General features: G+C 55.2%; 1 protein-coding gene across 1 annotated transcript in view; it reads left to right on the top strand.

The window, feature by feature from the left end:
• Positions 1-402: 402 nt before the first annotated feature.
• Positions 403-24076, top strand: part of SMAD6 (SMAD family member 6) — a 76500-nt gene continuing 52826 nt past the window's right edge. Inside the window, exons 1-3 of the mRNA XM_060618199.3 lie at positions 403-3225; positions 10845-10901; positions 14553-14630. Coding sequence (XP_060474182.1) covers positions 2406-3225; positions 10845-10901; positions 14553-14630 — 955 coding nt within the window. The 5' untranslated portion in view covers positions 403-2405. The remainder of the gene's footprint in view (positions 3226-10844; positions 10902-14552; positions 14631-24076) is intronic.

Raw genomic sequence — 24076 nt, 5'->3', positions numbered from 1 at the left:
ACCGCCCTTCCCCCAGCGCTCACAGAGACTCCGAGCCCCGCGGGGTACTCGCCCCGTCGCACACTCAAAGGGCCAGCCTCACACGTGGGCACCCCCGGGGGAGACCCGCGCGCCGGCGCCCCCGCGGCCCCCGCCGGGGAATGGCGCCCAGCCCCGGGCCAATGAGAGTAGCGGAATTTCTTTCATTCAGTGCGGGGCCAGGCTCCTGCCCGGAAAGGGGCGGGGTGCCGCGCCGGGGGCGGGGCCGCCGCGCGCCGCGGAGAGGGCGGTGCCCGCCCCGCGGCCCGGCCAATCGGCGCCGCGCCCGGGGGGGGAGGGGGGAACCAGGCCTTTTTTCCCTCCGCGCGGGACCAATCCCGACTTTACAAGCTTGAACTTTTGCCACCCTCGGACGAGCGAGCGCGCCCGAGGAGGTACCCCGCCGCGCCGGCTCCAGGGGCAGGAGCGGCCTTAACCCTTCCCGCGCCGGGCGGCCCGCTGCTGCCGCCGCGCCCCCTAGCCGGTCCCGGACCCAGTGGGCCGGGACCCTGCCCCCAACCCATCCCCATTTCCTTGGTGAAACGTCGCAGGGGAGAGCAAGACCCCTACCCACATCCCTCTCGGTGGTGCAGAGAATCACTTGGGGAAAGGGGAGGAGGAAGCACCCGGCCCCGAGGGGGCCCGGGACTGCTGGCCTCCCGCCTAGCTCCGAGGGAGAGCCGTGGCGACCGTGAGGAGCCGGAGAGGAGACACTCCCCGCCCCTACCCCACCCTCTGCAACTCGCTACCTCGGGCAAGCCTGGAGCCCCCTTGCGCCAAGCGTCCCAGGTCCCTCATTTGGCCCAGCAGAGAGACCCCTGACTGCGGCCGGGGGTGTGGAGACCTTGTGCCATCAAGATCCCGCTACCGTAACAAATCGGCCGCCCCCTGCTCCCAAGAGACTCAGGCCAGGAAGGCACACACGCACACCCATTTTTATTAGCCTTCCCTGGGATGGGGGTTTGGCCCAACTCTAAAGTGCAATGTGTGTTTGTAAGTTTGTGCACAAGCCAGGGAGAGGCAAAGCGCCCCGTTTGCATCCAAGTCTCAGTGTGTCCACCGCGCCTTCGCGCCGCTCGCGCGTGGTTTGTGTAACTCGCGTGTGTGTGCGCGCGCGCGAGGGGGTGTGCTCGCTCGCATCCGTGCCCGCGGCGCAACGCGGGCTTGAAAGCGGGCCGTGGGCGCTGTCAGGCTCGGGGCGGGGGTGCCGGGGCGAGCGTGGGGCGGGAGCCCGAGCTCGGCCCGCCCCGGGAGCCGGCCCTTCGGAGCCTCGGGCCCTGCAATGGGACGTGTTCTCCTTTAAGAGTTAAGAAACTTGAAACCTTGTTTGCGCAACAATCAGCGCCGCGGAGCCGCCAAAGTGTCTAGACTGGCATATGATGGGAGGCAGCCAATGACTCCGCGGCGCTCCTCCGGGGGCCCTCAGTGTGCGTTTGAGGAGAACAAAAAAGAGAGAGAGCCGAGCGGGGGAGCGAGCGAGGGAGCCGAGCCGAGAGAAAGAGCCGCCGGGCGCTGCCTCGCCAGACCTCGCAGGGACCGCGGGGCCACCGGGAGGCACTTTTTGTGGAGGGGGGAGGGGGACGACCTCTGCAGCCGCGGCGCCCCGGGCGTCCGAGCGCAGCGTGGGGCGGGCTGCGACCTCTGCCTCGGTGGATTGCATTTTTAATTAAGGATTCCCAACAGCTCTTTGGGATTTTTACAGTTTCCACTCATGTGTTGACACCCGCGTTCAGGAGAAACTCGCTCCAAGTGCATCTAGCGCCTGGGACCTGAGACGGAGTTGGCTTTCCGTGCATGCAATTCCAGGATTTTGGTTTTGTTTGGGCTTTCTTTTTTTTTCTTTCCTCCCCCCCCCCCCCCCTTCTTTTGCAGGGAGTAAGAAGGAAGCTGAAGGTATCAACAAGCCGGCCTTTCGGATCCTGCAGGAAAAGCCCATGTAGTTAAGCGTTTGGGTTTTAAAGGCAGGGCTGCCCGGACACATCTGGGGGGTTCGGCGGAGCGCTTTGTGCTCATGGACCAGTCGCGCAACTTTTGAAGGCTCGCCGGCCCATGCGGGGTCTTTCTGGCGGAGGGCAGCCTGCAGTCCCCCTCCAGCGCCGGGGCTGGAGTTGCTGAGTAGCCCGGCCGCCGGGGTCCATGTAGCCGCTGGCCCGGCGCGGACTGCGGCTCGGCGCGCGCGTGTTCCCCGCCGGCCCGGCCCGGCGAGCTCCCTCATGTTGCAGCCCTGCGGCGCCCCTTCGACGACAGGCTGTGCGCGACCTGCACGGCGCCCGGCGGCGGAGCTTCATGTGGGGCTGCGGCCCGCGCAGCCGGCGCCTCGCTGACGGAACGGACCCCCGGTAACCGGAGACTGCCTCCCCCCCACCCCCGGCGCCAAAGGATATCGTATGTTCAGGTCCAAACGCTCGGGGCTGGTGCGGCGACTTTGGCGAAGTCGTGTGGTCCCCGACCGGGAGGAAGGAGGCGGCGGCGGCGGCGGCGGCGGCGGCGACGAGGATGGGAGCTTGGGCAGCCGAGCTGAGCCGGCCCCGCGGGCACGAGAAGGCGGAGGCTGCGGCCGCTCCGAAGTCCGCCCGGTAGCCCCGCGGCGGCCCCGGGACGCGGTGGGACAGCGAGGCGCCCAGGGCGCGGGGAGGCGCCGGCGCGCAGGGGGCCCCCCGAGGCCCATGTCGGAGCTGGGGGCCGGCGCTGGGGGCTCCCCGCTGGACGTGGCGGAGCCGGGAGGTCCGGGCTGGCTGCCCGAAAGTGACTGCGAGACTGTGACTTGCTGTCTCTTCTCGGAGCGGGACGCCGCGGGCGCGCCGCGGGACGCCGGCGACCCCCTGGCCGGGGCGGCCCTGGAGGCGGCGGGCGGCGGGCGGAGTCGCGAAGCCCGCTCGCGGCTGCTGCTGCTCGAGCAGGAACTCAAGACGGTCACGTACTCGCTGCTGAAGCGGCTCAAGGAGCGTTCGCTGGACACGCTGCTGGAGGCGGTGGAGTCCCGCGGCGGCGTGCCGGGCGGCTGCGTGCTGGTGCCGCGCGCCGACCTCCGCCTGGGCGGCCAGCCTGCGCCGCCGCAGCTGCTGCTCGGCCGCCTCTTCCGCTGGCCCGACCTCCAGCACGCCGTGGAGCTGAAGCCCCTGTGCGGCTGCCACAGCTTCGCCGCCGCCGCCGACGGCCCCACCGTGTGCTGCAACCCCTACCACTTCAGCCGGCTCTGCGGGCCAGGTGAGCGCGCGCGCCGGCCGGGAGCGTTGGCGGGGGGGGGGGGGGGTTCCCCGGGGGGGGGTTCCCCGTTCCCCTCCCCGCCCCCTTGCGCGGCCCTTCGGTCCGCGACGCCGCGGGCTGGGGGAGCTGGGGCTGCAACCCCGGGTGCCCCTGGTGCGTGGGAGCCCGAGGTGGAAGCGCCTCACCCTGGCGGGACGGCCGGGAAGTGGGTATCGGGGCACACGTGTCAAATGGCACCTTCTTCTTACGGCTCCGGTAGACTTAAAAGGCTGTGCATTGGAGTTTTCTCAGTGCAGCCTCAGGGACCTAACTTAACGCTGTAGCTTCATAGACAGTGAAAGAGAAGGGCAGGCCTGACGGAAGCCCAACACAGAGTCGTTCGCCCCCCTCCCGGTTTATCCCAGTCTATTTATACCTAACGCGATACTTTCCTATATCCAGGTGGATACAAGTTGTGAAATGGGGTGTAGAGATCGTTCACGGCCAGAGTCACCGGTGTTCATAGATTGTCACACTTGTTCCTTTGTATACTCTGGAGCAAAGCTCCTCTCTCAAAGTGGAGACCACCTTCTTGCCTGACTGTTCCCAGCATCCCTTGGGTGTCAAATATCAGGGCCCGCCATGGTCATCATTGTCAATTCTATGTCCAGTTTTTCTAGAGGGTCCTGGAGGTGTCTGGAGGAGGAGGCGAGAAGGCCAGATATTTTATTTATCTCTGAGAACTGCCTCCCTTCTTTGTTCTCTCCCTGGGATTTCCCACACACACCCACCCCCAGCACTGCTTACCTGAGCAGGCCCTGGGTTCTGGAACAGAGGTGAGGACAGGTGGAGGCTTCTGGCAGGCCAGAAGCTTGCAGTTCCCCTGTTCTGACCTCTGCTCTGCAGGGCTTGCACATTTCGGCCTATAGCATCTTAGGGGTGTATGCATCTTAGGTGGCTTTGGGGGGCCTGTGGGGGTGAGACCTGCTGGAAGAATAAAGGCTCTTGGGCCTGGAAGGGCTCTGAGCTCCTCCAGTCTGTCCCCTCTGGAGAGTCTGCACCCAGCCTGGGGGCACATAGAGGGTCAGATCACAGATCTTCGGATACCTAGTGTGGAAGGGGAGGGTGGGCCCAGGATTTGTCCCAGATGTCTTGTTCGGTGCAGTGTAGTGCCTGGAGGGGAAAGGAATGTGCTTCAGTGGTGGTTCCTGAAGACAGCACTGATGGGGGGTAGGTGGGGAGAGGCAGTATTCATCTGGTTGCCCTGGTTCCCACACGGTCACTCCAGGCCTGATTCAAGGGCTTTGGGCAGTCCCTGACCTGTGACCTGTGGTAGGCTTTCTGTGTCCCTTGTTCCTCTTCCAGACAGCTTCTCCTGGAAGTGGCTTCCTCCCCTCTGCCACCCTGTCTCCTCCCTAACTCTGGGGCCCAGGTCCCCGTTTGTGGTTACCCTGTCCCTCATCATTTTTATTTAGTGGGAGATAATTGGTGGGGCTCACTGTGTGCTTTTTAGCAGGCTCTGGCAGGTATTTTCTCTCTTACCAGGTCAGTTTGCCAGTGACTATTTGTTGAGCACTTGCTCTGTGCCAGGCACCGTACTGGGTGCTAGAGTGGGGAAAGCGGAAATAGGAGTACGACCCATGCCCTTAAGAAACATAATCTGGGCAGGGAGATGGGGCAGAGATGGGGGAAGAAGGGCCAGGTCAGTGGGTCTGAACTATCAGAGCGCTGTGGGGTGTGCAGGTAACAGGATCCCCTCCAGGAGCTCCATAGCTCTGTTCGGAGACTACTTTGGAGGATGGGTTGGGGAGGTGGGCATGGAGGAGGAGGGGAGGGCCAGCCGAGAGTCAAGGTGCCAGGCAAGCTCAGGTGTGTGAGCCGGAAGGGATGGCATGGAAATGTTGGAGCAACAGACAGGCCTCCTCCCCCCACCGTTTCTACACCTTGGATTAGAAGTCACCTTAGGGGGTGGTTTGAGCCCCACAGACTGCCAGGTACAGGTTGGGGGGCAGTTTTTCCCCTGCAGTGGAAGTTCTTCACCACAGACCTGGTCCTAGGCTCTCTAGTAAGGATAGTTTGACCTTGGGTGAATAACCTCTCCTCACAGTCTCCTTGTGAGTGGAATGGGGGTGGCTCTAGAACACTCTCCACATCTCATTCTAGACTGAGCATTGTTGGCACTTGACTCCCTTTCTCCCTTTCTCCTCCCAAAAGGAGGCACTGGTGCAGGGGCTGTGTCTCCTGCCTGTTTGCCAGCCCTCCCCCTCCTTCCCCCATTCAAGCCACCCTGGGGGCAGTTGGGGGGACCCATGGTCTGGGAAGAGTGTTCAGTAGGCGCCAGGTTGACCCTGTTGCCTCATCCCCTGCCTGGTGGCTTGGGCCGCTGGGACCGAGAACTGGGGAGCCCTTTGCTGCCCACCCCACCCCTGCTGCCTGGCCGCCAGCCTGGCTCCTGAAGCTGGGCGGGTGCATAGCTGGAGCTCAGCCGTGCGCATCCTGATAAGGAGACTGCTCCTTCCAGGGCTCTGGGGGAAGAGGGCTGGGGCACTGGGGCAGACAAGACAGACACACTCATGGATAGCAGGCACATAGCTGGAGAGTATACCGGAATACCCAGCAGGCCAACTGAGGGCACCAGTGCCCACCTGATCCCCACAGGGAGCCCAAGTGACAGGAGGCCCCTTTCTGGGCAGTGCTGACCCCTGCTGCTCAGGGCAAACCCTGCTCCCATCCATCAACTTGTTTGGGACATTGGGGCCAGTTCCCCTTCCCATGGGTAAAGTGAGGAGGTGGACAGAATCCCTAGGGTCTGATATGGGCGGATTCCAGGTGACACAAGCCTGCCTCCCCTGCCCTGCCCTCTCCCCCATGCTTGTCTCAGAAAGTGGGGGTCTTTCCTCTGTGCCCGGCCCTACCCTGCACCTTCGACCCCTTGGGAGTCAGACCCCAGCTCTCCTTCCCTCTTGTGTGTCTTTCTGTCCCGGGAAAAGCCAGTTCGCTGAGCTCGGTGCCTATGTGGACGGAAATGTGGAGAAATACTTTAATCACAGTTTAACCTGTGTTTATACAGCTCCTTTCTCCTGAAAGTATCCATTAACTTTGGAATAAATCTCCTGCTCTTTGCTTCACTACTTTTTTTTTTTTTTTTCTGTAATTATATTCAGTAAATTACTATTATCCAAATTGCGCCAGGGAAAGAGACAGAGCGAGAGAGAACTTCTAAACGACTGGAGGAGGCCGCCTAGGAAAACACAGGGTTCCCAGGCCAGGACTATAGGAATTAGAATGGGCTAAAAAGTTTTCCTTTTATTTGGCCTGGCATTATCCCTTTGAAATGAGATCAATTTCAAGTTGGGCTTCCAAGCCCCTGCCCCGCCCCTCTGGCGGCCCCTCGGCCCGCCCGCCCTGCTCCTCGGAGCTCCTCCTTGGAGGTGAGGAAGGGGTGATAATGTGCAGTTTGCCTCTTGCTGGCGCCAGCCGGCCGCGCTGTTTATCTGGCTGCCGGGGGAATCTGGGCAATTAGGCTCAGCCGGCCTTAAAGCGCCAGGAGCTCCTTTTCTGAGGCTCCCGTCCCGGGCTTGAGGTTGAGCCTTCAGGTTCTGGGGGTGGAGGGGAGGGCACTCGGGAGGCCCCCTCCCCACCCACAGCCACCCCCTGCGGAAGGTGGCAACGGGGAGGCCCAGGGAGGCAAGTGGATCCTTTCCTAAGGGAGATGATGGGCTCAAAGGGGGGGGGGGGGTGGGGGTGGAAGGCATTATCCCAAACTGAAACCTTACCAGGCACTGGGAGAGGCTGGGAGCTCTTCTGGCTTTAGAATTAGGGTCCAGATCCCGAAAGGCTAAGTATCACCCCCTCCACCCACTAGGGGGCTAACCAGAGGCACGTTTGGGCCGAGCTGAGCTGAGCACTAACCTTCTGGTACACTTGGCCCCTGGCTGACTGCTCTTACTTCTGAAGGAAGTTGGAGGAGATTCCTGAAGTTGATGTCTGAGGGGGCTGGAGTGTCTGATGTCTGTCTGTCTGTCTGTCTCTCTCATGTCCATTGCTTTCAGAGGAGCCTGCAGGGCTCTGGGGGAGGCTCTCCCCTTCAAGTTTAAAGCATCTAAGTTTATTACCGAAAAATCAACACAACTTTGGCACTCACTCATCAGGTAGCTTCTCGGAGGGGAGCGGAGAGAGGGCCTGGAGGCAGCCCACACTTACTCTTCTGTCCTTTTGTCTCGCATACTGAGTAGGCCACCTGAGTTAATGACCTAGGGCTCCACTCTCCCAGATCCGTGGGGCCTGGAAGTGTGGGAGTGAAGCAGAGGGGCCGGTTAAAAGTTACCCAGTACTGTTCATAGCAGCATTATTCCTAAAAGTCAGAAAACAGAAAGAGCCCTAATGTCTATTAGCTGATGAATGGGTAACCAAATGTGGTATATCCATCCAACGGAGTATCATTCGGCCATAAAGAAGAATGCAGCTATTGAACGGATGAGCCTTAAAAGCATTATGCTGGGTGAAAGAAGCCCCCCACAAAGAGCCTCCTACAATGTGAGTCTGTGTGAAATGTCCAGAATAGGCAAACCCACGGGGACTGAGAGTAGATTTGTGGTTGCCCACGGGTTGAGGGCATAGGGACGGACAGCTAACGGGACAGGGCTTCTTTGGGGTGATGAAAATGTCCAGTAATTGTATTGTGGTGGTGGTCTCACAACTCTGAATATACTAAAAAGCACTGAATTCAGCACTTTCAAAGAGTGAATCTTAGGGTAGGTGAGCAGAAGAACTCAGGTGTTCAAAAAAGGTAACCGGGTGTTGGTTCCCGCCTGGCCTGGCCCTTTGTTGAGCTGAAGTAAAATAACATCTTGTGCCTTCCTCTGTGGCCTACCTGGCCGGACCTCGGCTGCCCCATCCGTTGAAAGCAGCAGTTGACCTGGGTGACCGCCTGACATTATAAATCCCCGTGTCTCGTGGCGGAATCTGTGGGCCTTCATACTTTTGAACTTGCCCAGGATGGAATGTAGCGTTCAGCTTCCAACCTCTAAAGTTGTTAAACAGTTCTGTGCGAACTGTTCTGCTGGAGCACGTGGGGGCCTGGTCAGGTCCCTCCCCAAAGCTTTGCAGTGCTTCCCTCGCTGGTGAGATGGACGTTCCAAGTTTGTAGATTCGCTTTGTGCCTCATTCACATCAGGACACACCCAGCCTGCGTGTGGCCATGGGTGGCGGCTGTCTCAGGCAGCTCCTTCAAGAGGGGACTTCAGTAGCCCTTCTCCCCTGTATTTTCAGCTTTGGGTTCCAGGTAAGCAGCCCCTGGGTGAAATCCTGGGGTTGATTATAGTGGCTTGACTCCAGCCTCCATGGCCCATTGCTGGCAGGTTTCACTTTCGGGGGACAGATCTGGGAGGGCAGCTGTCCGGAGCACCCCCCCCTCCCCCACCTCCCCACCATGTGTGGCCTGAGCCTTAGCCGATCAGATTTTTGCAAAAGGAGCCCTGACCCAGGAATTGCAGGTCTTCTGCTAAGTGAGTGGGGTGGTGGGAAGGGCATGAGGCTGGGGATCAGGAGACCTGGCTTCTGGTCCTGACTTTGGCTCTACGACCAGTTCAGCGTGTGGCACTGAGGGAGCCGCTCCCACTGTCCAGGCCTCAGTGGTCACTGTACAGTGGGAGCGCCAGCCTCAACTGTCTTTCTTGGTTAAGCTCTAGCCCCGCTTGCGTACTGCTTCGTGTCCTGAAGCAAGGCTGGTCCTCGCTGAGTCTGGTCTCCAGCCCCTCCAAGGCCTGCGCCAGTGGGTGTGACGTGGGTCCTACTGAAGGCAGATAGTTCCCTTCCTCGAGTCTGGCTTGGCATCTCCTTGGGATCACCCCTTTGGCCTTCTAGGTCCTCTTTCTCCACACCTTTGTCTACACGGCCCGAACTTTGCCATTATCCTCGTCACCATCATGAGGATAATGACTTTAGATGTTTACTGAGCTCTTTCTGTGCCCGTGACGCACTGGACCTCGCTGGGGTGAGGCGGTGTGATACAGGGTGCCTCTTGTTGCTGCCTGTGTCATTGGGATGTAGAGCCAAGTCGGGCCCGGGCCCAAATTCCAGTTTCATCATGATTGGCTGGGAGACACTGGGCAAGTCAGTCTTCACATCTGTAAAATGGGAATAATAATGGCCATTGTATTTACTTTGGAGAAAGGACAAAATAAGAATAGGTACCCATGAGCATGATTAACCACTCTGTACCTAAGACCCAGAAGAATGAAAGACAATAAACGAAATAGAAAATGCCCTGCATGGAGGAAGAAACAGGGGAGGCATTCAGCGCATGTTTGCTTCTGTCCCCAGTGGCTATTCTGTGATTCACTTTTCCTTCTCTCAAACTCCTGTCCACAAAAGATTCCCTGTTTCTAGACCTCAGAGCCCTCACTTTGTTGAAGTAATTTCAGGCTGGAAATGCTGGGGTGGGGAAGAAGTCAAGCTGCATCGGGTGTACAGAGCAAAAAACAAATGCTCCTACAGCTAATTGTGCCTTATTATCATTGCGAAAAACACTTATTACCCCTTGTGTCATTACTGATACCTGCCTAATAATAGTTATTACCACTTTACTACCACCGAGAGTTTGTTTTAGTTTGCGATTTGATGGTGTTTAGTTTCATTTAGGGAAAATGAAGGGTCATTTCATTCATGCAAATTGTTACTTAGTTTAGCAAATTGTTACTTCCCCTAAAGCAAGAGGCTAAGGAATTCTTCTGAAGACAAAATATATGTTTTCAAGGAGGAGTATTTTGGGCAAATGAAAGGAAACCCAAAGAAAAATACCGTAGACGATAAGGAATCACAGAGGGTCTGAGATGGGAGGCCACGGAGAACTTGTGGGCCACCCCTTCTCTTTACAAAGGGGGAGACTGAGGCTGAGAGCTAGCTGGAAGTGACTGGCTTAAGGTCTCTCATCTAGGTAGCTGGGTTGACTTCCTGGGATCTAGCCAATCTTACCTTCCACCCTGCCCCCAAGAATGTCAGTTGTAATGCAGCTGATCTGGAAGGAGCTTCTGTGTCTCTCATGCTGATTAGAGTTGCCAAATTTAGCAAATAAAACTAAAGAATGCCTAGTTGAATTTGAGTTTCTGACAGACAGCACGTAATTTTTTTAGTGTAAGTATGTCCCAAGTCTTGCAAGGGATATACTTATGCTAAAAATACACCACGTATGTCCAAACTTCAAATTTAACAGAGCTTCCTGTGTTTTATCAGGGAACCGTAGCTCTGACTTGTTACAGTAACAGTTACTGTTTGTGCATGTATTTTTCCAGAATACCAAGAACTGTTTGACATAGTCTTCTTTTGCCCTCCTGGCACACCTGGAAGGTCTTTGTGATTATTGTCCCTGTTTTAGAGCTGAGGAAACAAGTTCAGAGAGGTGAAGCAACTTGCCTGAGGTCACACGGCCAAAGGTGGCAGAGGAGGGATTGAGTCCGGGTCTGTATGCCAAGCCTGTGGCCTCACCTGTTGGGCAGCAGAGGTGGTGGGAAAAGAGGAGTGTTTCCTGGGGGCTGGATTTATTATTTGAGGAAACCGATGATCAAAAGCAGGTCCACCCCCCCAGGTGTGAACTCCCCCCCCCCCACCCCAGCAGTGACATGTTGTCTCCTGTCTTTCAGAATCACCACCGCCCCCCTATTCTCGGCTGTCTCCTCACGACGAGTACAAGCCACTGGGTAAGTGTGTCCTCCTTCCCACTGGCTCCCTTTCAGTCCAGGGCCCAGCCTCAGTGCTCAGGGGTGTGGAGGGGAGGGGGGAAAGCAGGCCTGGTTGCCTTTGAGATGGGGCGAAGTTTTACAAACACACCTCCAGTCGGGCCAAAGCAGACCCAGGCTCTGCAGCCGGCTATTTACATCTTGAAATTCCTCGGCTCATCATTAACCTCTCTGTGACCTTTAAACATGGGCCTGTGGGAGATGAATGGGTTTTGACTTAAGCACCTCATTGGAGATGGGTTTGGTATTTCTCTCTTTTCCTCTCTCCCTCCCCCAGCCCTTGGTTGTTCTCCTTTGACTTGTGTTAATTAGCACTATGACAGATAGGTAGAGCATATGAAGTCCCCTTTGAGAGGGGTGGTGTTTTTCCCCCCATTTTAAGCCAGGAAGTTCACCTGGGCAGAAACAACCGTCGGACTGTGCAGAAAATCCGTGTATTGGTGCAGAAAGCCCCTGGCGTGGTCCGACCCCGGGGTGTGCTCCGTGGAGGTGGCAATGTCATTGTAGGCAGGTCCCACTCAGAGTCAGAAGTGTTCTCTGGAAACCCTTGGGGCTAGATGAGCAGCTCGTATTCTGGAGTAGCTGCATGTGGTTTTACAAGTAGCGGTGGCTTGTTTTCTGGCCCTGCTGGGTCCCCCAGAGGAGGATACCAGGGATGGGGTGAGTTCGTTTGGCTTTACTAAGTACCAAGAGAGAAACTTTGCGACCCAGGCAGTTCCCGTGGGAGTCAAGCTTCCAAAGTCCGATAGCACAGCAGTGATGCTCACACATTCCACCAAGTGACCACAAGAAGTGGGTTTTGTTTTGTTTTTGGTAAAGGCCTCTTCCCAGTAGCCTGTGTCAGCATCATCTGGGAGGTCACTTCTAAGTGTCACAGACTCTCAGGCATCCAGGCCAGTTTTCTTTCCAGGCCGCCCCCTACCCCCACCCCGCCTGGTGCAGTCAGAAATGCCCACTGGGTCCCTTCAGGAGTTTGACCTCTTCAGCCTAGGAGGACAGAGCCTGTCCCATGACGGTGTGTGAGTCAGTGGTTTAATGATGGCAACTTCCTCATTGTTTTTCCCCACGGATGGTCATCCCGTGCATGGAGGAGCTTTATTTAGTTTTCTGGGGGAACCGAAGAGGTCATCTGGTGGGACCCTGTCACTTCATAGATGAGGAATCTGGCTGAGGGCTGGAGCAGGCCCTGTAGCTAATGAGCAGCAGGGCTGAGGCAGAAACCCCATTCAGCTCGGCGGTTCCCCATCCCTTCCTCACAGGCCTGTCTCAGCATTTCCCAAGTCAACATAATTGCACTGGTTGCTTAGAAGATCTGTAGATCCATTAGAGGGGGGGAAAACCCTCAAAGGTTCTTAGTAAATGTAGCCCCTCAGTTCGAATGTCGAGGATCATTGCCCCGAGGAATTGCAGGTCAGCCTGTGATAAAGCAGCAAAAATCAGGACACCGCCTGGCCCTGCAGAATGACCATTTGGAAATCAACAGGTGTCCCGGTTATTTTACAAATGGGACAACTGAGGCCCGGAAAAGAGGAAATGACATTTGCTGGTGGTCACATAGCTCAGGAATCTGTAGACTATGGCCTGCCATCTGTTTTTTGTATGTTTCGTGAGCTAAGGATGTTTTGTACTTTTCTTGATGGTTAAAAAAAAAAAAAACATCGAAAGAGTAATATTTCCCGACATGTGAAAATTACATGAAATTCAAAGTTTAGCATCCGTGAAAAAAAATCCCGCTGGAATATCACCGTGTTTGCCTGTTTCCATGTTGTCTGTAGCTGCTTCTATGCTATAGTGACACAGTTGAGTAGCTGTAACAGAGATCGTGTGGCTCACAAGGCTTGAAAATGCTATTCGCTCTGGGGCCTTTTGCAGAAGAAGTTGGTGAGCCCTGACTTTTATGACTGATGGTGGAGGTTGGACTCAAACCTGGGGCTCCAGCTTCAAAGCAGGGTCCCTCTCTGGGGCTTGAGCAGTGATCAAGGTTGGGAGTGTTCTTTTTCTCCATCAGCCACTGCAGGGTATCAGATGTCAGGGCCTCTCTAGAAGCAATAAATGGGAGGGTTTGGAAGGATGCAGGATAGGGACTTACTAGCTGTGAAAGGTGGGAACCGTTCCCATGCCTGGGACCCTCACAGAGCTGCCCACGTTGGCTCTACAGCGGCTCCCGCAAGGAATAGGGTCCAGCCTGCGATGTAGCACTTTGGGAACATTAGATCCGAAAAGCAAAACGCTTTTAAGAAGTTCCCACTTGGGCATTGGGGTTATTATTTTTGTTTCCAAGAGATTTTCCATGTGTCCGTAGTTTCCTCCTAACACATTTTAGCAGCAGATAACTTTTTCGTGTCCTGATAAATAGTCCGGGCTATTTTTTGTATTATTTTCTTTTCCTTGCATTGTTGCTTTTTCATAAACAAAAAGTCAGTTCACTTCTAAGCCTCTGTGATCACATGAGACCAAAAAGCAAAATAAAACCCAGAACACCCAGTCAGCATCTGGCAATTGGGAAACAACAACAAAAAAACCCCAAACCACCCCCCCTCCCTAGAATTGGTTAATGTTTCATCTTCCCGTTCCCCAAACCATGTGGTAAAAGGGAAAAAAAAATCCTACAGGATCGAATGGAATTCTAGCTAGCCAGGGCCTTGGCTAACGGTTTTGGTCCCAGGAATCCCCAGGTTGGTCAGGTGGGACCCACTGAGCCAGACCTGGGTTGAGCTGGGTAAGAAGGTGATGAGCTGTCAACCTCACAGAACGTACCTTTTGACGCCTTCACATGGACAACGCCCCATAGCTGGTCGCAGAGGAAAAAATTTGCCAGTCTGCCTGCCCCCAAAAGGCATCGGCTTGTCAAGGTGGTAGCTTAGTGTCCAAGAGAAAACGTGCCAAAGATTTTCCTTTCCTCGTCTCACCGCACTGCAGACAGGGAAAAACAAATAATGCATGCCATACGAAGTACTTAAAACTACTTAAAAAAAAAAAAAAAAAGAATGCCTTAAAAAAACCAGTCCAGGCATTGAAAGTTGCTCCGTGAGCAGGTTTGGATGTTAAAGAGTGGAGGAGGGAAGAGCGAGAAAAAAAGTTAATCTGGGAGCAAATGCTTGAGCCCTTAATTAGAGGGGTGTAAGCGGGACAGAGTGAGGATGGCTGGTAACTTGTTAAAACAGAGCTTCCCGAGCTCCAGCGGGAGGAAGGAAGGAAGCAAGGAAGGAAGGAAGCAAGAAGGAACAACTTTAAGAATTTTAATGGTTGTAATTAAGCACAGCAACTATGAATTGTTTAGGGGCTTAATTTAACCTTACCCACAGAGGCTCCAAGTTGCTACTTGCTCAGTCCCCTGAACTTGGGTTATTTCTGTGGTCAGGGCAGTTGAAACTTTTTCAGGTGTGAGGGCTGCAGCAGTCAGCATTTTCCAGGGAAGTTCCAGGGCCGGCTGGCCTGGTCTCGCGTGATCGCGGGACGAAGTTACAGAGTGGCATCAGGAAGCTGAGAGGGACACGTCGCCCTTTGCAAGCACTTGCGTGTGCACATGCACACGTACACACACAGATGCGTGAGAAGAAAAGAGAGGAGCGCCCCGCAGCCAACTAAGTTGTCTTTTTGTTTCTTCCGTAGATCTATCTGATTCCACATTGTCTTACACTGAAACGGAGGCCACCAACTCCCTCATCACCGCCCCGGGTGAATTCTCAGGTTGGCATTTCTGTCCTTGCACGTTGCTGTTGTGTTGAACTTCACAGAAAGGGGACAGGTTGGGGGCGGGGCTTGATGGAGGCCTTTTTGATTTCCTTCCTCCTTTTCTTTTCCCCTTTCCTCCCACCTCTTGGATAGGAAGACTGTCCCTGTCTTTATCCTTGGCGTCCTTGGGGTTAACGACAATCTGTACGAATGAGCTCTAAAGACGGTCACTTTGAAAGTGCCTGTTGGTCCACATGTTCATCAGTGGACTCCACCTTGTCTCATGGAAACAGGGAAAGCCTAGCACAACCCTCTATCCCTCATTTTAGCAGGGGAACCTCTTTTCTCAGCTGCCAAGAGGCCCCAGAGTGGATGTGTTTGTATATATTTATCTTTGTGGGTTTCTCCTCCTGTCCACACCTCTGGGGAAGGACAGATGTGGAGGGTCAGAAGAGTGGAGGTCGTGTGGGTAGAACAAGCTTGGACAGAGGGTCTGGCAAATGAGGAGTTTGCCAAAGGTGGGTAGCTTCCATGTCTCTCCCTGAGCAGTGGATGCTGGGCTAGGAAGCAGAGAGAACCCCAGTTTGGATTCTCCCAATCCCCTGCAATTAAGAGTTGGCCACAGGGAGCCTCACATTCCTGGGCCTACCTAAACCAACCCTTCCTTAGGAGATCAGAGGTTGGTGGTGCACCGGGGGCATCGAGGGCCAGGAGGGACTCTGGTCCTGAGGTCTGTGGGACCCTTTGAGAACATGATGGATGGGTGTGCCGTGAAGACAGCTGGGGCTTGTGGCCTGGATCTGTGCTGTGTGGTGTGACAGCCACTCAGGCTGGAGCTGCCTCCCGAGTGGGCATGGCTGGGTCTCCACATGAAGGCCTCTGTCTGTCTGCATCTTCCCTTCCCCTGCCCCACGCCCATGTCATGATAGCAATAGCCGCGACCATAGCTGTTTAGTGTTTCCTCTGCACGGGCCCCTTTTTCATGCATCAGCTCAGAACAGCAGTAAAGGACTCGCTCAGGGTCACATAGTAGCAGAACCACTCGCCACTGTGCTTATAACCACTGCTCTGTCCCCCCTTTCCTGCAAGGGCTGACTGTATCCCCAATGCCTCCATTCCTTCACGTGAAGATCTGTCTTTCTTGCCACCCCCTCCCCATGACTCTAAGGGTGACACGATGCTGGCTGTGCATGGCTGCCTGGCCTTTTCCCGTGTCTGAGCCCCTCTTCATTCATTCCGTATTCCATCACAACCATGGAGGTCGCAAGAGTATGTCTGTTTCAAAGATAGGAAAACTAGAAGCTGAAGCAAGAAGTGACTTGCCCCGGGGTCACATAGTGGGGCTTAGCTGGTACTGAGGTCCAGGGCTTCGGGGTCCTCCCTGCCTTCTGGTCTCTGGTGGCCCCCTCTAATCGGGGGTTTCCTCTGTGCCTTTTGGCCCCTCCTTGGTTGCAGTGTTTTTCCCTGAAAGACCTTACTGGACGAATGTAAGAAGTTAATATTTCACTCCATTCTTTTTTCTCCTTTGCCTATGTAGAAGGAAGCCACATATAATTTTGAAGCAAGAGGCTTAACGGTATTTCTGAATGCATGATTCTGTGCCTTTGCCAGCCCTCAGGATGTGTTTAATTTAGGTGATTGCATTGGGGTAGGTTGGATGGATGGTAATTTTTCGACATCCCCCCCAACCCCCATCCCCCCAGTTAATGGTGGAAATTCTCATTTGCGGGGGTGCTGTAGAGTTCTGCAGTACGTTTGCAGATATAGTCTCTCTTTTTAAAAAAAAAATTTTAACGTTTATTTAGTTTTGAGAGAGAGAGAGAGAAAAAAAATGAATGAGTGGGGGAGGGGCAGAGAGCGAGGGAGACATAGAATCCGAAGCAGGCTCCAGGCTCTGAGCTGTCAGCACAGAGCCCGATGCGGGACTTAAGCCCATGAGCCGTGAGGTCATGACCTGAGCTGAAGTCGGAAGCTCAACCTACTGAGCCACCCAGGCGCCCCAGTCTCTTTTGATCTCTATCATCCCGGTGCTGATCTGGTGTGTGGCTCAGGCAGGAGGGAGCAGACCCCAGAGCACTTAGGGAAACCAGGAGAGAGCGCCCTCTAGAGGGACGTCTCTGGGAACCCTGGGGTCGATAGGTTTGGCTGCCTCTAGGGCCCAGGGGCCCTGTGTTTGGGATTACTGCCCAGTCATCCCAGAGCGGTGTGTGGTAATGGCCAGTGAGGAGGCCCCTGCTGTTCTTAACTGTGGACGAGGACTACTTGGTTCTCATGAGAAAATCGGGGGGCAGGGGCATCCAGTGACTTGGAATTCTGAAGGGCTAGGGGAGCTGGGGAGGAAGTTTGGGATTGGCACTGAGGGGATCAAATGGGATCTGGCGGGCTTTGGTCTGAGATCTGGGTTGTCTCAGTAGGCAAGTGGAACCTTCCCCACGTGGTCACCCAGGCCCCTTCCAGGGACTTAATGCATCTCCTCCCACACCGGGGGCTCCCTGTTCAGCTTTTCCAGCTTACTCGTGCTCTGGGAATCTGAGGACCAACGGGCAGTACGTTGGCACTGCCCCTGCCTCCTGGGAGCTCATAGGCTTGGGGCTGGAGTAGCTGTCACACTGGAGGACAGGCTCCGGGAGGGAGGCCCCGCAGGGTGAGGAGAAGGCCCAGAGGGGTGACAGGTCTCAGTGGATGAAGGTAGGAGTCGTCCATCTGGCTAGGATGTAATGCAGGGTTGTGCCTGGCAGGGTGGGAAGTGAGGTCAGAAAGATGATGGGCAGAATGTGTTGGGCCAGGCCAGGGTGTTTGATGGTCAAGGACAGATAATCATGCTGCCGCTGTTGTTGTCAACAGTTGACAGTTCTTGGCACTCACTACTGAGCACTTTGCGAAGAGCTGGTCATTCTCCATCTCGTTGACTCCTTACCACGAGCCAGTGAGACAGATGTGATTCCCCCTGTTTTATGGGTGAGGAAACTGAGGCTCATTGCTTGGGCAGGCTGCCCAAATTCCTGAATTGTGAGTGGCAGGCTTGGACTGGGACTGCCCAGCCCTCCAGCCCCGAGGGTCCTGCCTGGCATTCCGCAGCTATCGTTCCTATCCCCTTCCCTGAGGCACACCCTGGTGGGGCCTGGGGACAGGGTAGAGCCTTGGGACAGTCCATCCCTGTTTAAGAACTGAGGATGGGGGTGCGGGGCTGGCGAGAGGTGTAGGGCTTTGTGCTTATCTTTGTCATCACTGGGCAAACCCTGCAGACCACCCAGAGGCCACACCGGCCAGCCGCCTCAGCCCCCTCTGCCTCCCGGAGTCCTGAGGGGCAGCTGTTCCTGAGAGCCTGGCCCCTTTCTCGAGCAGGGTCTGCAGCCCTGCTTGTCGGCCTTGTTCAGTGTCAATCCCAGCGCCTGGCTTGGAGCGTTCTATTTTGATCCAGCTCCAAGGTCTCGGCTTCACTTTCCTGTTCTGTGGTTGAGGCCACTTTAGGGGGATGGTGGGCATTTTGAGGCGCAGTCATAGCCGGGGAAGGCGAGGGCATGTGGGTGGCCGGGCGGGGGCGCGGGCAGCAGGACAGGAGGCTGTCTTGTGTCAGCTCTCTGCTGAGTGGTTGACAGGACACCCTCATCTGATCTGTTTATCAGCTCCACATTTAGATGCATGATCCCTGCTACACAGATGAGAACCCTGAAGCTCAGGAGGGACAGTGACTCCACCAAGATTACTCAGTGAGGGGCAGAATGCACAGCTTCCACTAGATCTAAAGACCCTGACACCCAGAGTCTTGACAACCTAGGAGTTCCTTTTGGGGTGCCTTCAAAAGCTTGATGCTCTGGATTCCTTCCCTAACTCAGGGCCTGGGACGCTGTCCCCTGACTATCTAAAGCCCCCTCAGGCCATCCTTTTCCCCTCCATGACACCTCTACCTTTCTCCCATTCCCTTGATTTCAGTTTAGTTTAGGGAGCAAAACAAGATTAGCTAGTTAAATTCACACTAAAGTGTGAGTGGCTGGTAGGCAACCCTTCTTGGCAACTTGAAAGTAGAATATGCTATAATTCAAAGAATTGTAGGATGAAGGGCCACATAGGCATGGTCATTCTGAGGAGGGATGAGTGAGGAGGGCAGGATTCTCTTAGCTCTTGGCAGCCCTAGGCTAGAAGAACAGAAAGAGCATACATAACACAAGGAGCATTATGCCCTGGGTGGGAAAGAGCAGCCAGACCAGGCTCCGTGCTGGGTGCGGAGTGAGCTTTGGGCCAAACGTTTAATGAGGGCCTGAAGTGCTGTGTTGCTTTAGAAGCCAGGCCTGCCCCATTCCAATGCTGTGGTGCTGGGGGGTGCAGCCCTGGGCCAGCTTCAGGAACCAGTGACTCCCCTCTGGTAGCCTATTCTAGTGCCTATCAGATAGCTATTCTAGTGCCTTTAGTAAGTACCTATGGTATACAAGGTGTGGTATAAGCTGCCAGTCACAGGGCTGTCCCATTTCCCGACTTTGGATGTGTGTACGGTCAGTCCTCAGAGCATGCTGTTTCTTTAGAGCTGTGCCGGTGAGGGCGAGCCCCTCACTTTAAAGAGGGAAAAGCCCAGGGAAGGAAGGGAGCTACACAGGACCACGTGGGGGGGGTGGGGGGGGGGGCGGGATGGGAGCTCAGCTGCATGTATCTTTCCTCCATCAACCAGACTGTAAGCTTCTCGAGGGCACAATTCATTCTCTAGGATTCTTGCATTCTGTAGATTGACAGAGTTTGGGAACAGAGGCTCAGAGAGGTTAGGAGAGTGGCTGAGGGCCACACAGCGAGCATAAGCAAGTAGAGCCAGGTTACAACCTAGGGGGATCCATGCTGCCCAAACACCTGCCTCCTTTCCTCTCAGTGGTCTCTGAAGAGGTACCCTCTGGGGTTGGCGCTGTCTGATGTTCATCATCGGTGGCTCCGGAAGCTGGGAGAGGAGCATGTTGGTGCGGTATTGTTTCCTGCTGCTTTCTGATTCTAGGTTCCAAGATGCTGTCCTCAGACACCCCCATCCACCACAGACCCTAGAGCCCCTTGTTCTCCAGGGTGCTCAGTTCAGTTCACTCCATGTGTGCTGAGCTTCTCTAGCAAAGTGGCTGAAGAGCACGGGCTGTGCACCGTTGGACCCTGGGTTCCAGTCCCAGCTGTGCCCTTTCCTAGTTGTGGGGCTTTGGGACAGCCACTTAGCCACTATGAGATGATGCCCGTGAATCAGCCAAGGCTTGGCACACGGCATATGGTAGGTGTGGCCATTACAGCATGGCAGGCACTGTGATTAAGGCTGGGAGCTCAGAAGATAAAAATTACATTATCTCTTTCCTCATGGTACTCACAGTCAGGGGAAGACGCAGTAATAATGAGGAGGGGTGTAACAGGCCGTCCAGAGGAAGAAGAGATTAGGGATGGACGCTTGGTGTGGTGAGAAGGCAGCCCAGGAAGACTTCCTGGAAGAGGTGATGTCCAAGTTGGGTTTTATGGGATGAATAGGAGCCTACAAAAGAGACAAGTTTCGGGGGGTGGGTAGATGCGTTCCAGGTAGAAGACATAGCAGGTGCCAAGGTCTGGAGGTGAGAAAACAGCCTGATGCTGAAAAAGCATAGGGATTTAGAGGGGCTAGCAAGCAAAGCACCTGGTGTTGGCAGGAGATGAGGCAGGGGGAAGCCAAGTCCTGTTAAAAACTTTTTACTATAATACACAGAGTGCACAGGTAAGTGTCCGGCCCAGCCAGTTTTTATAAACCGATCGCACCCGGGTGACAGGCAGAGCCCGGAAAACATTGCAGGCACATGACAGTGTTCGTTGCCTGTAGGTCTAGGTGCTGTGTGCCGAGTGGTTTAGGAGGAAGCACTGGAGGGCAGAGGGGTAAAGTTTTAGCTGCAAGAGGGCTTTCGCTTGGCTTTGGAGAGCAGGAAGGAAGTCTTACCTGGAGTTCAAGGCAGACGGTGCCGTGACACATTTAGACTTGAACCCAGATTGGTGCCCACAAGTTAAGAGCTGGCTTTTGGGGGTGGTCCACCCTTGCTCTGTCCATCCCCCTGGGTCAGGCTCTGGCCTGGTGGTGGTGGACCTGGATGGATGCTGGGTTCCTGGGCCAGGACCAGCTTGTCATCTCCAATTCAAGACAGCCCCAGACTCCTTGACTTCTCTCAGGGCAGCAGTTGAGGAGAAGGACCAGTTGCCTCTGGTTCCAACATTGGCAGCATTTGGAACTTGCATCAAGCATGTTTGACTGTTTTTTTCAGTTTTGACCAACCAGAGCGGGGGAAAAGCCTTTTTCTCTCCTTAAAAACTCCTGGGATGTCACAAAAGGACCCATTCTTCCTAGGCTGGTTGTCTGAGGCTGGAATGGAGATAGTGAGGGGTGAAAGGCAGCAGTGACAGAGGTGTCTGTTCACCAAGAAGACAACAGGGTATAGACAGCATCCTGGGAGGACCAGGTGTTTGTGGAGGGGTCTGGTCATCCTGGCTTGGCAGGAAGCACTGTAGGATGGAGGGCAGCACACTGGAGTGGCTTCCGGGCTTGGTTTTGGCCTTTACCCTGTGGCATGACTTCAGGCAAGCACTTTACCTCTCCAGTCTCAGTTTGTTCAGCTGTATATTGGGCCATTAGGCCACTGATCTCAGGGCCTCCTCAGTAATGGTGTGTTCCAGGCAGAGGGTACCAGATCCTGGGCCTCGAGGGGTTGTGCAGGGAGCTGGGGCTTCTGGCCTGGTAGGATCTTAGCTCTCATCATTGTCCCAAAGCAAAACTATGCCTGGGACAAAGCCATGCAGAGGGAGGGGATCAGTGTCCTGTATCCCTCACCCCCTGGAGCACTAAAGCTTGGAGTGGGGGTACCCTTGACTGATGAAGAATCCAAGGCCCAGAGAAGGCAACTGAGTCACCGGAAATCACACAGCTTTTATACTCATTGGGGTCCCTGACAAAGGACCCCAGGGCCGGTGTGTTTCCTGATGGTAGGCTTTGGGATGACGTCAATGTTTTGAACATTTATTAGGAACCTACTGCATGCCAGTGGCAGGTGATATAAAGTGAAGAAAGCCTGGCCCTTCCCCTTTAGGAGCAATTGGTCTAGAAGGAGAGATGGACCGCAAGCAAAGAATGGTGAATGATTGCTGGTGCTCAGTGCTGGGGAAATATGGGCAAGGCTTAGCACCAGCACAGAGACAAGAGCTGGGGACTCTGTTGGGGTGGGAATGGGGTATGCAGGGAAAGCTTCAAGGAGAGAGTGATTCTGGGTTGGGTTTTGTAGGATGACTAGGAGTTCACCAAGAAGACAACAGGGTATAGACAGAATGTTGGAAACGAGGGACGGCTTGTGCAGGAGCAGGGAGGTATATAATAGCACCATGTGTTCTGAATTTGTTTGTGGCCAGAAGGTTAATATGTGTGAGATGGGGGAATAGGGAAAGATGAATCCATCGAGATTGTCCTGAATCTGGAGGAACGGATTAGAGCAGAAGGCTTGTGGTCACTGGGGCCAGAGGACTCTGGAATATACTTGGTCCCAAAGGGGCTCTGGACCTTGTCTGGCATCCAGCACAGGGACTAGCCCATAGCTGGAGGTCGCTGTGGGATGGATGAAGGGATGAATGAATGATTTTTTCTTGCCCAGGACCAAGAGACCCAGAGTGAGAGAGAACACATAAGATCGTAGCACATATTCAAGAATCACGGGTAATCCCGAGGTCTGTGCCAGGCACCTTGTAAGTGCCATGCATGTATTCACTCATGGAATCCTCCCGACAGCTCTGTGAGGTAGTTACTTTTATTAGCCAGAAATAACTGAGGCTCAGAGAGGTTAAGAAACCTACCCAAGGTCACCCAGCTAGAAAACTAGAACTGGGATTAGAACCCAGGCAGTCTGGCCCCTGTCGGGTTCCCCAGTCTCTGGCACAGGGCCCTTCCTGCCCCCTGAAAGATACAGGACTGACATGGTTGTTCCTCTGGCGCTTCTGTGGCCCTGGGTACCCCCCAGATTTGACAGGAACAACTGTCACCAGGCCCCAGAGAGGAGCTCTGCTCATCAGATGGTTGCTGGATGAGTAAATGAACGACCACTGGGATGGCAGGTGGGCAGGTTTCCGAGGGGAGGTTGCTGGGCCCAGGGGGCGTCCTGTTCCTGCCCAGGGTGCTTTGGCTCGAGAAGGAGGCAGCTACTGCCTACCCTTCACTACACCTCAGGCAGCCCACATCTCCGGGAGAACCAGCAGGTTTTCCGAGGAGACCTGAAATTCCAGAAAATGCCGTTGGTTGCTTCCAGCCTAATCACAACCATCTGTCTGCCGGGCTCGGTGGCTCGCCCTCCTCCTGTCCTCGCTGGCACGCGTTCCCTGGGTGTCTGTAACAATCGGGAGCCGCACTCGAAAGTTTCCTTGTCAGGGTAGAGCGGCTGTTGCCAAGAGCTCCTTCTTTGATGCAGAAAATATATCCTGAAGGTACTTTGTCAGATGTTTTTATATTAAACATTCTCCCTCCGTGCCCCTTGGCCGCCAAGGGAAGCAGAGATACATCACTTTTCCAGTTGCCCTTTGTGGAAAGAATTCCTGGTGTTTATGGGCCCTTTCCCCTCGCCACCCCTGGCAGGGCCGGGCACCCCTCGGCCAGAGAGGGGAAGGCCTTGGGGGGTGGCACCCCTGCAAAGCAGGGGTGCCCTGGCCTGAGGGAGGGACACTACCCTTACCCTGTGGTAGAAGCTTCTGGGTTGGGAAAAACAGAGGTCTCATGTCTGGAGCAGACATCAAAGCCACTGCCCCAGACTGCAAGGTGAATCATTGCCAGGACTTCAATTGATCTTTAAAAAGAGAGGTAGGAGCTCAGAGATAGGAGCCTGAAAACCATTTTAATCACTCCGAGTTGTCCAGGGTTGTGCCAGCACGGGACAGAGCTGGGAGAAACTGGGCTGTTAGGCCTTCTGTGCCAGGTGGGGGAGAAGGTGGGGAGGCAGGCTCCGGCACCCAGCCTAGAATGGGGGGTGTGGGCAGCGAGGGGCAGAGTGCACCTTCTGGCTCTGGCCCCCTCCTCTCGGGCTGAATGGGCTGAAATATGGCACCAGAGGCACCTCTGGAGACAGGCTGGCTGCATCTGCCCATCAGGATGTGTGTGCCCCGGGAAGTCCCAGGCTATGTCTCTCCCCACCCCTCTGCCTGTCTCTGCTCCCCTCCCTGGGTCCTCTCATCCTCTGCCTTATATCCGACACTGAGGGGATATGCTCCCCAGGTGACCTGTGGGCTCCCAGCCTTGCACTTGGCAGCTGTGTGGTCTTCTGCAAACCACACATTCTCTCTGGGCCTCGGGTCCTGGCCTGCTGGGCTGAGGGATGGGGGGAACGGGTCATGGGTCACTCCCACCTGCCGCCACAGCTGCAGGAGAAGAGAGGACACTTTACAAAACAAGGACTCCAGGCTGCTCTCAGGGGGCATATGCTGGGAATGGGGTTTGTGGGGCAGGGCCTGGGTCTTCCCGA

This window comes from Panthera onca, chromosome B3, assembly GCF_046562875.1.
Source record: "Panthera onca isolate mPanOnc1 chromosome B3, mPanOnc1 haplotype 2, whole genome shotgun sequence".
In the NCBI taxonomy this organism is placed as follows: domain Eukaryota; kingdom Metazoa; phylum Chordata; class Mammalia; order Carnivora; family Felidae; genus Panthera; species Panthera onca.
This window is presented reverse-complemented; position numbering and strand designations above follow the sequence as displayed.